Consider the following 13,337-nt stretch of genomic DNA (forward strand, 5'->3'; position numbering starts at 1 on the left):
GGCCCATGCAGTAACATAAAAGTCGAAACCCCCTTACATTTGAAAATCTTTTATTACCTTACATATCAAATCAAACTCATTTGTGTTTACTTCATCTTAAAGTTTGCCAAGTGGTGATGTATCTGGATACAGTTTAAAACTAGCAGGCCACCACAATCAATTAACAAACATGGAACCCAACAAAATTGGCCATGTTCCATTCATTATGGCATATTCCATCATTTACCATTACCTTGCACATTTGATACACTTCCAAGGCTTTAAAATTATATTCCAAACCTAAACTCCTCCAATAAATTTTTGAATTCAGTAACTTCCCATTTTTGGATTATCCAAATTAGCTAATTCAAGCTGATTTTTCATTGGCTCAAACATACTTAACGCGAGTGATGCCTGAACCCTGAGCTGAAGAGGAAGAGGAAGCTCGCCTGCCCTGTGGTTTCACGAGAGACACTGTCACTTACAGAGCAGAGTCTGGGGAACTCAGACTGTTGTGTATCACTGTATTCGGAGATTCTATGTCAGTCTTTGGGCTCCTTCACCAGTATCGTCCCACAAGGTAGGCGACCTCAATGCAATCTCACTTTAAGCAAAGGATAGGTTTAAATGGGTTAATTCAGTGTTAATTATCTTGTGCTCTTTGATACTTCACTCTTTCAAACAGTTCTACCATTGCAGTCTGCCTCACTGTCGATTAAACAAGGGCAGTAAAACATTATTAATTTGTTCTTTTTCTTGGTTTTTCTCTCAATTGCAATAAAGCAGGATTCTCATAGATCAATGACCAGAATCCCATATTATACACATTTTAATCTTTCCTTCTTGTTACCTGGTCAATACGACACTTTCAATGTCAAAATGGATTTAATTTTTCCTGTTTCCCCGTCAACGCTCTGGCACTGTTTGAGGTTTTCATTCTTCCTCACCATTCTGCTGCCTCTTCAGTTCATCGCCTGAGCAATGAGGTCAAACTTAATTGAAACCATTTTGCTGGGAAGGGTGCGGATGAACATCACAGACAAACTAAGCAGGCAGCTCTTTAATGTGAGATTGAAATCATAGAATGGCAGCAGCAATTCCAGAATTTCTTCAATCAGAGGTTGTGCAAATGTGGAACAAGCTCCAAGCGAAAATGGTAGTGGACAACAAGGAAGACCATCAAAACTTGCAGTGGGTTAGAAACCAAATGGAAATATGTGCTGAAAAATTGCAGATGGGATTTAATGCAGACAAATGTGAGGTCTTGCACTTTGGGAGGACAAACAAAGGTAGATGTTACCCAGTGACTGATAGGGCACTGAGGAAGGATACAGTAGAGCAAAAGCATCTGAAAATACAGGTCCATAATTCATTGAAAGTGGTGTCAGTAATCCTAATGGTCCTAAAAAGAGCATTTGATACATTAGCCTTCATAAATCAGAGTATTGTGGAATTGGGATGTTTGCTGAAACTGTTTAAACATAAGTGAGGCCAAATTTGGAGTATTGGGAGCAGTTTCAGTCACCTACATACAGGAAAGATATCAATAAGATGGAAAAAATGCAGGAAAAAAATACAATGATGTTGCTGGGACTTGATGACCTGAATATAAGGGAAGTTTAAATAGGTTAGGACTTTTTTCCCTGGGTGTGGGAGAATGAGGGATGATTTGGTAGAGTTAGAAGAATTATGAGGGATATAGATAGGACAAATACAAGCAGACTCTTTCCACTGAGGTTTAGTGGGTTGAGAATTAGAGGTCATAGGTTAAAATGAAAGATGAAATATTTAAGGGAAATCTGACAGGGAACTTCTTCATTCAGAGGATCATGAGTGTGAAACGAGCTATTAGCAAAGGTTGTAGATGTAGCATTTGATTGCATCACTTAAGCGAGGTTTGGATGAATACATGGATGGGAGAGGTATGAAAGGTTATGGTCCAGGTGCAGGTCGATGGGACTAGGCAGAATTAGAGTTTCCCACAGATGAGATGGTCTGAAAGTCTTGTTTCTCTGCTATAGTGTTCTGTGACTTTATGACTCTATGTGAAATAAATTACAGCATTTAAGACAGAGTTCATGGATGTAGGAGGTATGGAGGGCTATAGTCTGAATCCAGATAGATGGGAGTGAGCAGAAGACCAGGCTGGCTCAGACAAGGTGGACCAAAGGGCCTATTTCTGTGTTGTAGTACTCTCTGACTCTGTTACAGCAGTGACAATATACCCCTGGCACAGCCCACAAAAGGGAATTGTTTACTCATGTAATTGTGTTGAATCTATTCTAAAGTGCTCCGTGGTCAAGATTATCAAAGTATTCTACCTAACAAAGTATCTGTCAGCGACCAAAGTAATAGAGTTTTCATTTGTGGTATATAAGTCACCCAGACCAAATGAACTGAACACTAAAGTTCTGTAAGAAATACGGTTAGAGATTGTGGAGGCATTAGCAATAATTTTTCAAAAATCTTTGGAATCCGGCATGGTGCCTGAGGACTGGAAAATTACAAATGTCACTCCACTCTTTAAGAAAGGAGGAAGGCAGCAGAAAGGAAATTAAAGACCAGGCAGCCTGACTTCAGTAGTTGGGAAGATGTTGGAGTGAGTTGTAAAGGATGAAGTTATGGAGTACTTGGTGACAGAGGACAAGAGTCCTGTGCCACCAAGTCAGCATGGTTTTCTTAAGGGAAAATCTTGCCTTACGAACCTGTTGGAATTTATGAGCTGATTACAAGTAGGATAGATAAAGGGATGCGGTGTATGTTGTATATTTAGATTTTCAGGCTTTTGACAAGGTGCCACTCACGAGGCTTCTTACTAAGTTATAAGCCTATGGTATTACAGGAAAGTTACTAACATGGTTAGAGCATTGGCTGATTGGTAGGGGGCTGCAAATGGGAATAAAAGGATCCTTTTCTGGTTGGCTGACAGTGACTCGTGGTGTTCTGCAGTGGTCGATGTTGGGACCATTTCTTCTTATGCCGTATATCAGTAATTTAGATGATGGAATATTGGCTTTGTTGCCAAGTTTACAGATGATACGAAGATTGGAAAGGCAGGTAGTGTTGAGGAAACAAGTAGATTGCAGAAGGACTTAAACAGATTAGGAGAATGGGTAAGAAAGTGGCAAATGAAATACAATGTTGGAAAATGCACGTTATGCACTTTGGTCGTAGAAATAAATTTACAGACTATTTTCTAAACAGGGAGAACATCCAAAACTGAGATGCGAACAGATGTGGGACTTGTTGTGCAGAACACCCAAAAGGATAATTTGTAGGTTGAGTCGGTGGTGAGGAAGGCAAATGCAAAGTTAGCATTCGTTTCAAGAGGTCTTGAATACAAGAGCAGGGAGATGATGCTGAGGCTTTATAAGGCACTGGTGAGGCCCCACCTTGAGTATTGTAAACAGTTTTGGGCTCCTCACCTAAGAAAGATATGCTGGCATTAGAGAGGGTGCAGAGGAGTTTCACAAGGATGATTCTGGGAATGAAAGGTTTATCAGACGAGGATGGCTCTGCGTCTGTACTTGCTGGAATTTAGAAGGATGGAGGGGATCTCATTAAAACCTTTTGATTGTTGAAAGGTTTATACAGAGTAGATGTGGAAAGTATGTTTCCCATGGTGGGGGAGTCTAGGACAAGAGCCACAGCCTCGGGATAGAGGGGTGTCCATTTAAAAAGGAAATACGGAGAATTTTTTTTAGCCAGAGGGTGGTGAAGTTGTGGAATTTGTTACCAAAGGCAGCTATGGAGGCCAGGTCATTGGGCGTACTTGAGGCAAAGATTAATATGTTCTTGTTTGGACATGGCATCAAAGGTCATGGGGAGAAGGCCAGGGAATAGGGTTGACGAGGGGATAAAAATGATCAGCCATGATTGAATGGCATTGCAAACTCGATGGGCCAAATGGCCAAATTTGGCTTCTATGTTTTATGGTCTATGGTCTAAATGCCAACCTCATCGATGATGACCAAAAACACACAGTAGCCTCTCACAGGACACAGGACTGGAATCTGGCATGGTCTTCCACTGCTGTAACCCATCCACATCAAAGTTCGACATGTTGTGCATTCACAGATGCTCTTCTGCACAACACTTGTATCACGTGGTTATTTGATTTACTGTCACCTTCCTGTCAGTTGAAACCCTTCTGGCCATTGTCCACTGTCTTCTCTCATTAATGAAGGATTTTCACCCACATAACTGCTGCTCACTGAATGCTTTATTTTGCTTTTTGCATCATTCTTCATAAACTCCCGACGCTGCTGTGTGTGAAAATCCCAGGAGATCAGCAGTTTCTGAGATGCTGAAACCACCACGTCTGCACCAACAATCACTGCATGATCAAAATCACTTGGATCACACACCTTCCCCATTCTGATGCTTGGTCTGAACAACTACTGAACCTCTTAACCATGTCTGAATGCTTTCCTGCATTGAGTTGTGGTCACATGATTGGCTGGTTAGATATTTGAATTGACAAGTGGGTGTACAGGTGTACCTAATAAAATGGCCACTGAGTGTAGAATCAATGTGTTGAAAATGATGAATAATTTGCCAAGTTGTGTAACTCACTTGACCCTCTCCACAGTGAAACTCAACGTGCTGACTCATGCTGTCTGTTGTTTCCTGTTGCTCAGTCTAAAGCTGCATTTATTTTCTTGTAGGAAACCCACAAAATGAGGCTGAGGATTCACTGTAAAAGTTTCCCAGACAGTCTGATGTTTAATGTCCTTGTTTTACTTCTTCATCCTGTTTCCACACAAAGTAAGTATTTTTTCTTCACTGATCATAATTACAATACGGGTTCTTTGCGGGAATAGGACCCGTTCTCGGTGTTTCACTTCAGACCATTATTCAGCATGCCAAGGGCTCAGCCTAAGAGCTCAGCTTGCCTTCAGAAATCCAAGATCTCGTGGCTCTGGAGACGGGCGGATAGAAGGTCAGTGTCATGGCAGGAGGTCGATGTGTCGTCGGGGGAGTCGTAAGATCTATGGCTGTGTGCCCACGGACGGGAGATCTTTGGGCACAGTGCTCGGAAAAAGCGACGCAATGGACTTTTAACATCGTAAACCAGCAAGTTATGTCTCCCCTCTCGCTGTGAAACGGAGACATTTCTTTCTCCCTTATTAGGGAGAGAGAGAGCCTGTGGTATGTCAAATACTGGGTGAACTAGTAGTCTTTGAGGTACTGCAAGTCTGTGACTTTGCTGTTGCTTTGCGCTTGAGTGCTTGGTGGTGGGTGCTGATGCTTTTTTTTGACAGTAGGGGTAGGGGTATCGTTGCTTGCTGCCGGTCATGTGTGGGAGGGAGGGGAGCTGGGAGGGACTTTGGGGTTCTAACATTTAACTGTCATTCATTCTTTGGGGACACTCCTCTGTTTTCGTAGGTGGTTGAGAAAAAAAAAGCATTTCTGTATGTATATTATATACATTTCTCTGACATTAAATGTACCTTTGAAACCTTTGAAACATTGCTTTATTATCATTCATGTAACCTCGTTCCCCAGTGTCAAACTCACTTTCCTCTCTGAATCTCTGAATGTGCTGCTGTCTCACAATCCTTGCCACCATTGATGGAGATCCATTTCTGAGCTCCTTCCGTCAGGACTCCCTCCTTCTGCACCAACACAGTTCTTATCACAGTCAGTAATGACAGCCAGTGAGCATGTTGCTGAGGGAAACTCTCCCTCATTATCCTACCCAGCCTGTCTGCAGACTTTGATACAGATGTCCACAACATCTCTTCCAACAACTCTGCACCACAGTGCAGCTAGGTGGAAGGGCTCTCGCCTTCCCGTTCTGTCTGCAGCTTGAGACTCAGTTGAAATATCTTCACTTCACCTCCCGCACAGGCTCCTCTGGCTCTCTCTGTCCTGGGACCCTCCTATTTCTCATTGTCATGCCACTCTTTGATGGCACCAACTGAAAACTGATTCTGGTTTCCACTAGTCAACTGTTGACACAACCTTGAGCTCACCAGCCCCTCCCTCAAACCCTCCACATCTCCAAACTTCTAGATTGCATGTGGGGTGTCCAATACAATGTAAGCAAATATTACACACACAGACACACACACACACACACTCCATCCAACACAATAATTGCTGATACCTCTGTCTTCAGTCCCACGGCAAGCTTTTTCCCGAACAACCACGCCATCAATCTCCTGGCAACCATCTGAGGCTGAAGACAGCAATAGCAGACAGAGTACTATACCTCCCAGGAGATGGGCTTCCATCCACAAAGACAGTGTGAGATAAAGGAATAGAACATGGGGAGATTATGAGAAGTGTAAAAGCAACAGGTACTTGAGTTGATATCTTTAATCTCCTCAATATTGACCAGGACAATGTAATGCTGAGTTTTAGGTCACACAGTATTAGTTCCGTGCATCCAGCAAAGTTTCTTGACGTAGTATATTAATTTTATTTTTATTCATTTATGGGATGTGGGCACTGCCAGCTAAGCCAGCATTTGCTGCCCATTTCTAGTTGCCCTTGAGAAGGTGGTGATGAGCTGCCTTCTTGAACCGCTGCAGTCCCTGAGGTGTAGGTACACCCACAGTGCTGTTAGGAAGGGAATTCCATGATTTTGACCCAGCGACAATGAAGGAATGGTGATATGTTTCCAAGTCAGGATGGTGAGAGACTTGGAGGGGGATTTCCAAGTGGTGCTGTCCCAGGTATCTGCCGTTCTCATTCTTCTAAATGGTAGTGGTCGTGAGTCTGGAAGGTGCTGCCTTAGGAACTTTGGTGTATTGTTGAGGTGCAGCCTGTAGATAGCACACACTGCTGTGTTTGTAGATGATGGAGGGATTGGATGCTGTGGAAGGGGTAGCAATTAAGTGGAATGCCTTTTGCTGGATGGTGTCAATCTTCTTGAGTGTTGATGGGGCTGCACTCATCCAGGCGAGCGGAGAGTATTCCATTACACTCCTAGATAGAGCCTCATAGATGGTGGACAGGCTTTGGGGAGTCAGGAGGTGAGTTACACACCTTAGGATTCCTAGCTTTTGACCTGCTCTGGTAGCCACGGTGTTTATATGGCCAGACCAGTTCAGTTTCCTGTCAATGGTAACCCCCAGGATGTTGTCCTCGAACTGATGTGCAGGAGCTAACACTTGTGTATAAAGGAGTGACTATGCTGTCTGTGTTTTTTTTCCGAAGCTATCAATGGCTCTTGTACAGTGCTAGTCTTCCATTGCTGCATGTAAAATAAATGCACATATTATTGATCCACTCTGAATTGTTGTTTGTTATGCGAGCTGAGCTGCCATGGATATTGCATCCTAGCTGTATAAATACACAGGCCTGGGCTATACGATATGGAGAGCAAGCTGTTTCCCATGTAGAAAGCTTCTCCTGCCATGTATCTGATGAACCCAAAGGAACAGCAGAGGTCATCACAGTTTTGTATCAGTGGCATTCCAGGAGTTGCTAGTCAGCATTGAATTCACTGTAGGTCTGCCTTAGCGACACCAGCTCCGGATTTTTCCCTTAGGGTTTACTCCCGAAGCCTTCCCCGCTTCCCCATGAGTGAGTATAACCACAAGGCAGTGGAGGTTTGAGAGCAGAGTTCATTTGTTATATTTCAGAGTGAAAACGTGCTTGGCAATCCAGAGGACTTGGGAGAGGTGCAAAGCATGAACTTTGCATCAGTTTTCAATGAGAAGAAGGACATGAAGGACATTAAGGACACTGAAATTAGGGAAGAGTATGTTGATATTCCCAGGCTTGAGACGTTTAGTCACTTTGAGGAAGATGATTCCCCAGGGTCTGCTGGGTTCTTTCCCAGGTTAAGGAAGGAGACAAGAAAGGAGATTTCTGAGTCTGTAACTGAGATTTTTTTTATCCATTTTAGCCACACGAAGTCACAGAGTCATAGAAAAGTACAGAACGAAAACAGGCCCATCGGCCTGTTTAGTCAATGTCTAAATCTAAATCATTTAAATTGCCTACTCCCATTGAACCACACTGGGACCATAAACCTCCATACCTCTAATATCCATGTACCTAGCTAAACTTCACTCAAACATTGAAATCGAACTTGCACTGGCAGTTCATTCTATGCTGTCTTGACCTTCTGAATGAAAAAGTTTCCCCTCGTGTTGCCCTTAAACTTTTCACCTTCCACTCCTAACACATGAATTCTAGTTGTGAAACAACCTAGCCTCAGCGGACAAAGCCTGCTTGCATTAATCCAGGCAGATTTCCACGGGTTGTGCCTGCCTCACTGAAGGTTCTGCAGAAGATCGAAAAAGAATGGAAATAAATGAACTTCAACATTAATGACCTACATGAGATGAAGGAAATGAGTCTTAAATATTCATTCAGTTGTTGTTTCTCTTTCCACCAGGAAACAGAAATCAGATTTATTTCTTGGATCAAGGAAAAGACATTGTGTTAAAAGGGCCAGACTATCCTGGGAATGGTCATTTTGTCTGGAAATGGAAACCATACTCAGGGCAACACACCCACCAATTGGGGACTTTCATCAGAGTCTACTCAGTCAGTCAGAGGGAACTTTGGAACAATGACTGGAAAAGCAGTGACTTCTACCAGGAACTGCGATTGGAATATAATACTGTTAATCTGAGAATTAGAAGACCCAAATTTAAATTCGCGGGATTGCTCACTTTGACTCAAACACAGCCAACAAAGCAAATCCTGAGACAATATGAAATATTTGGAATCAAAGGTGCGTAAGTCAGATAGGTTCTCTGCTTCTCTGCAAATGATTTCATGCAAAATGATGAGGGATCATGAGAATCGTGAGATTTCATTCAGCCAATGAAGAGAGAACTGCTCATTGAAACAAATAGGGTGAGGATTCTTGATCTGCGTGAAGTTTTTGACAGGAGCAAACTTTGCCTGATTATTTCACCAGGAACAGCAAGGAAAGGAAGCAACTAACACAAAATTCTGGAGAAACTCATCAGGTCAGGCAGCATCAATAAATTGAAATGAACTGTCTATGTTTTTCTCTGAGATCGTTCATGAGGAAATAAATGGACAGGAAAAGGGCAGAAGCCAGAATAAAAGGGTGGGGTAGAGGGAGGAGCAAGAGCTGGCGGGTGATAAATGAATCGATGTGAGGGAGGAGAGTGGGGTACGTGGGGAAGGAAGGGAATGATGTGAGAAACTGGGCTGTGATAGGTGGAAGAAGCAATGGGCTGAGGCAGAAGGAAGCTGATACGAGAGGACTGTGGAGCATGGAATAAGGAGGAGGAAATGGGAAACGAGGGAGGAAGGTGTGGGTCATGTGCAGTTCACAGAGGCTGGTGAGGGGAAAGAGACTGGGAAGGGCCCTGTAGTCTGGGAATGGAAGCCACACTCATGGCTAGACATCTGGAAACTGGAGACTTTCCAAAGAACAGGTAGGGCCTGGTGGAGCAGTGTGCCATATGAGAGAAGCAGACACGTGTCCCAGCAGATGGAGCTTGATTCCGGCACTATTAATCTGAGAATTAGAAAATACTCATTTGAACTTGCAGGATTGTCCATTTTGATTCAAACACAGCTGAGGAAAGAAATTGAAAAATAATATGCAAACTTTGGGATGAAAGGTGAGTGGACCAGACAAGGATCAATAACATGTTTCTTTGCAAATAATTAGAGTAAATCTCCTACTGAAACAACTAAGAGAAAAAGTATTTGTTCATTGCTTCTCACATAAACACGTTTTGTCAATTTTCTGCAAGAACAGGAAGCCAAGGAATCTACCCCACAGTGAGTATTATGGTCTGTTCACTAACATGGTGTAATATGGACTGAATTGTGTTCTGAAACACATTGATGACTTGTAATAAATCCGGGCCCTGTGGGTCTGGGGTGAGACCGGACATTGAAACTGCTGATCAGTGTTACCCAGTGGACCATGTCAATGGCTCACTCTGTCAAGATCAATGAGGAAGCCCATTGTCTGTGGAATTTGGACCCTGTCAGACAGTTCACTCCATGCGGACAGCTGAGGGAGCAATATCAAAGACAAAGGGATAAATGTATTAATTCATTTGTACCTGAATCTCGTTTCTGTCCCTGAATCAAAATTACCACACTGAGACGGAAAGGTTCCACCAGCAGTCACCCTGAGAACAGCTGGAATTTCCCTGTGGGAAATGTGAACAAATTTAGGATTTCCACCCCTGTGTTTCCTGAGGTGAAATTCCTAGACTTGCTGAGTTTTCCTGGAGGTGACGGTGCTCCTCATCACTGTGCTCCACACGGACACCCTGATGTAGCAGGAATACACTGATATTCCCCGGCACTGACAGCAGGAAAACTGCTGACGGTCCTGGTGCCTGGTTGGATCTGGTGCAGGATCCGCAAGGTCACTCATTTCACTGGGGAATTTACAGCGGTGAGGAGGAAAGGGAGGACGGAAGGAAATTATTTGATCCTGTGAGTTTGTGTTTGGATGAATTTGTTCATTTTAGATGCATTTTCAAATTATGTTAAATATTTAATAAATGAAAATATCTGTTTATTTAATTTTAATATAGTTGATGGCATTCAGAAACATTGCAACTGTTTAGCAGCTTCAGCAGGGGACAAACCTGGGAGTGTGACTCTGCCACCCGTGCATAATTCTCCACAATTGTGCAGGTGGGGTTAGTCTGTCCCATCTGTTTGACACAAGACTATTCAATTAGACTGTGCACCATATATGGCATAGCCGATTGGCTCCAGGATGCTCCCAGCCAATCTTTGTCCCCATAGATCTAACCCAGGTGAGTGTAGGGCCCTGGGGAATCAGAGCAGTGAGTGTCAGCTGCCAACTCCCTCGGCACAACCCAGACTAATCCAGTCTGAGCACCAGGGATGGGATAAACATTGATACCTGCTGTGTCGGTGCTGTGCGGACATCTAAATGAGGGGAGGGTCACTGTCTCATGGAGACACAAAAGACTACAGATGCTGAAATCTGGATCAATACACAAAGAGCTGGAGGAATTTGGCAAGTCAGGCAGCTTCCACGCAGAGAAATGTACATTCTGTGTCTATTTCTCTCCAGAAATGCTGCCTGACCTGCTGAGTTCCTCCAGCTCATTAGGTGCTGTTGTCAGACAGACTAAGGAACAGCAGAGTTGGGTTCTGAAGTGCCATCCTGACCAAAGGACTGGCCTCAGACCTTTGCTCCTGGAATGAAATTGCACCAGATTGAATTCACCGCATCAGAATGTCCCGTAACTTATACACTCCTGGATTTCATTATTTCTTGCCATGTTCCAGGAGGGACTGAAAGTCAGGGCAGGCATTTAGAGAACCAGTTTCTCCTTCCTCATGGAGGCTCAATGATTGGAGACCTGTTCAATACATTCTGGCAGCTCATCAATTTAAATAATTGTCTGACTGGAAAGACCTTAGAAGTCAACTTTGTCCACAGTCTCCGAGGCATGTGTCAGGTTGACTTACTGAAGTGTGCTGGCACATTGAGGACAGGGTCAGACTGGTATCTTTTCCTTGTAATACGGTAATCCTGGTAAGACAGGCACTATGTTTACAGTGCACCCTCCTCTGGTGAGATTCCATCCCTTGTCCACTGGGCTGTTGACAGTCACAAACCCCCTCAAACAGTGTGTCCCTGAGCTGAACTCTGACACTCCAGTGGGTTCAGGGGAAAGGTCCCTTGTTCTGCTCTGCCTCACTAACCCAGGTTGAGCTGGGCTGAGTTTCAATGGCCCTGCTGTGCAATTCCACGACTTGGATGCACACATTAATGCAGAACTGCTGAGGATGGAAACATCCTGAGGTCAAAACAGAAAATGCTGGATTGGAAAACTCAGCCAATCAGGCAGCACTTGCGGAAGGGAGAATAGTTAAACATACCGGTCAAACACACATCATCAGAATACTTTATGTTTCAGATTTCCAGCATCTGCAGTTTTTCCTTGATGGTCACATCCTGAGTTCAGTTTGAGCCCGATCATTGGACTGTACAGATCACAACTCACTCTGAATCTCGTTGGTCTGTTTTTCACAGTTGAGACGAGTCCACAGTGGCCTCTGTTGGGCAGTGACGTCACCCTCAGCTGTACCATCTCCAGACTCCCAGATACCGTCAGTCTCCACTGGAAACCAGTGGGCTCATCCCAGCAGAACAGGAGAAACGCTGATCAGATCCGCCTGAATAACACCGTCTATCTGATGGTCCGACATGTTACAGTGAGGGATGGGAAGTTGTATCAGTGTGAAGTGCGGGAAAACGGAAACGTTGTTTTCACAATCAAAGCAGATTTTACTGTACACACAGGTAAATGATGTTCTCAAATGTTGGATACTAAAATTGTACTTGTATCATAGGTGGTTTATGTAATGTTTGGAGTGAACCCCTTGAAAAATTGTAGTTTCTGATTAACTGTCCTGTGTAAATTACAGCAATAGTTTGAGAGAATCTTCCAGAAAATCTCTGTGGAGCAGCTGACTGATTGTCTCTGTGCCAGTCACAGCACACAAGAAGGAGTTTCTTCTGTCACATTTGATCATTAAAATATTTTGATAGTTTAAATTTCCATCAGTCCTTCAGTATCTTAGACTGAGATCCTGATACAACATCATGTCAAGGTGCTGCACAGAAAGTGGTGTTGCCATGACAACCACCGGCATTTCCTGCTCAAACTCAGCACTGGATCTGCGTTTACACGTCAACACTGAACAGCAAACTGTCCTCTCTCCCTCCGTGATCCTTCCCACCAAGTCCTGATGCTGTGTGAAGTGACGACTGTAGACTGAGGCTTCAGAGCAGCATTCAGCTGGGAACAGAACCAAGGGAAGAGGGAGGGCAGAGCATCGCTGAGTGAGAATGGCACTCAGGGATGGACAGGGCATAACAGGAATAAAGGGAAGGTTGGTGGAGGATGCAAAGAGAGAGGAGGAAGGCAGCTGGTGAACAGAGAGAAGTAACGGAGTCTATGTGTGTGGTCTCATCCCCCCGTCATTCATCCTCCACACTAATCTCCCTCCTGGCACTAACCCTGTAAATGGAAAAATTCCTATACCTGCCCATTCCCTCCTCCTGCCCTCGATTCATGGCCCCAAACAATCCTCCCTGTTGAGCCAACACTTCACCTGCAAACTCTCTCGATGCTGCCTACTTTACCTTGGTGAGACCTGACACAGATTGGGTGACCGCTTTGCCTTGGATTTCCTGGTGGCCAGCATTTTAATTACAGGCTCCACACTCATTAACCATCGTAATTGGTCTGCTGGTTGATCGTCTCCTCTACTGCCATGATGAAGCTACTCTCAGGGTGATTGGGTAACTCCTCATATTCCATTTGGGTATCATCAACCTATTCATATAGACATTGATTTTTCTGACCTGGTAATTTTTCTTCGTCCCCTTTCCCCCTGTTGTC

At 43.9% G+C, this 13,337-nt stretch overlaps 1 protein-coding gene across 1 annotated transcript in view; it reads left to right on the forward strand.

Moving 5' to 3' along the window:
• The first annotated feature begins 460 nt into the window (after positions 1-460).
• LOC134348854 (uncharacterized) overlaps positions 461-13,337 on the forward strand; it is a 53,783-nt gene continuing 40,906 nt past the window's right edge. The window contains exons 1-4 of the mRNA XM_063052637.1: positions 461-559; positions 4,647-4,746; positions 8,336-8,677; positions 11,963-12,232. Of these exons, the coding sequence (XP_062908707.1) occupies positions 4,659-4,746; positions 8,336-8,677; positions 11,963-12,232 (700 nt within the window). The 5' untranslated portion in view covers positions 461-559; positions 4,647-4,658. The remainder of the gene's footprint in view (positions 560-4,646; positions 4,747-8,335; positions 8,678-11,962; positions 12,233-13,337) is intronic.

The sequence above is a fragment of the Mobula hypostoma genome, chromosome 7 (assembly GCF_963921235.1).
Source record: "Mobula hypostoma chromosome 7, sMobHyp1.1, whole genome shotgun sequence".
NCBI lineage: Eukaryota > Metazoa > Chordata > Chondrichthyes > Myliobatiformes > Myliobatidae > Mobula > Mobula hypostoma.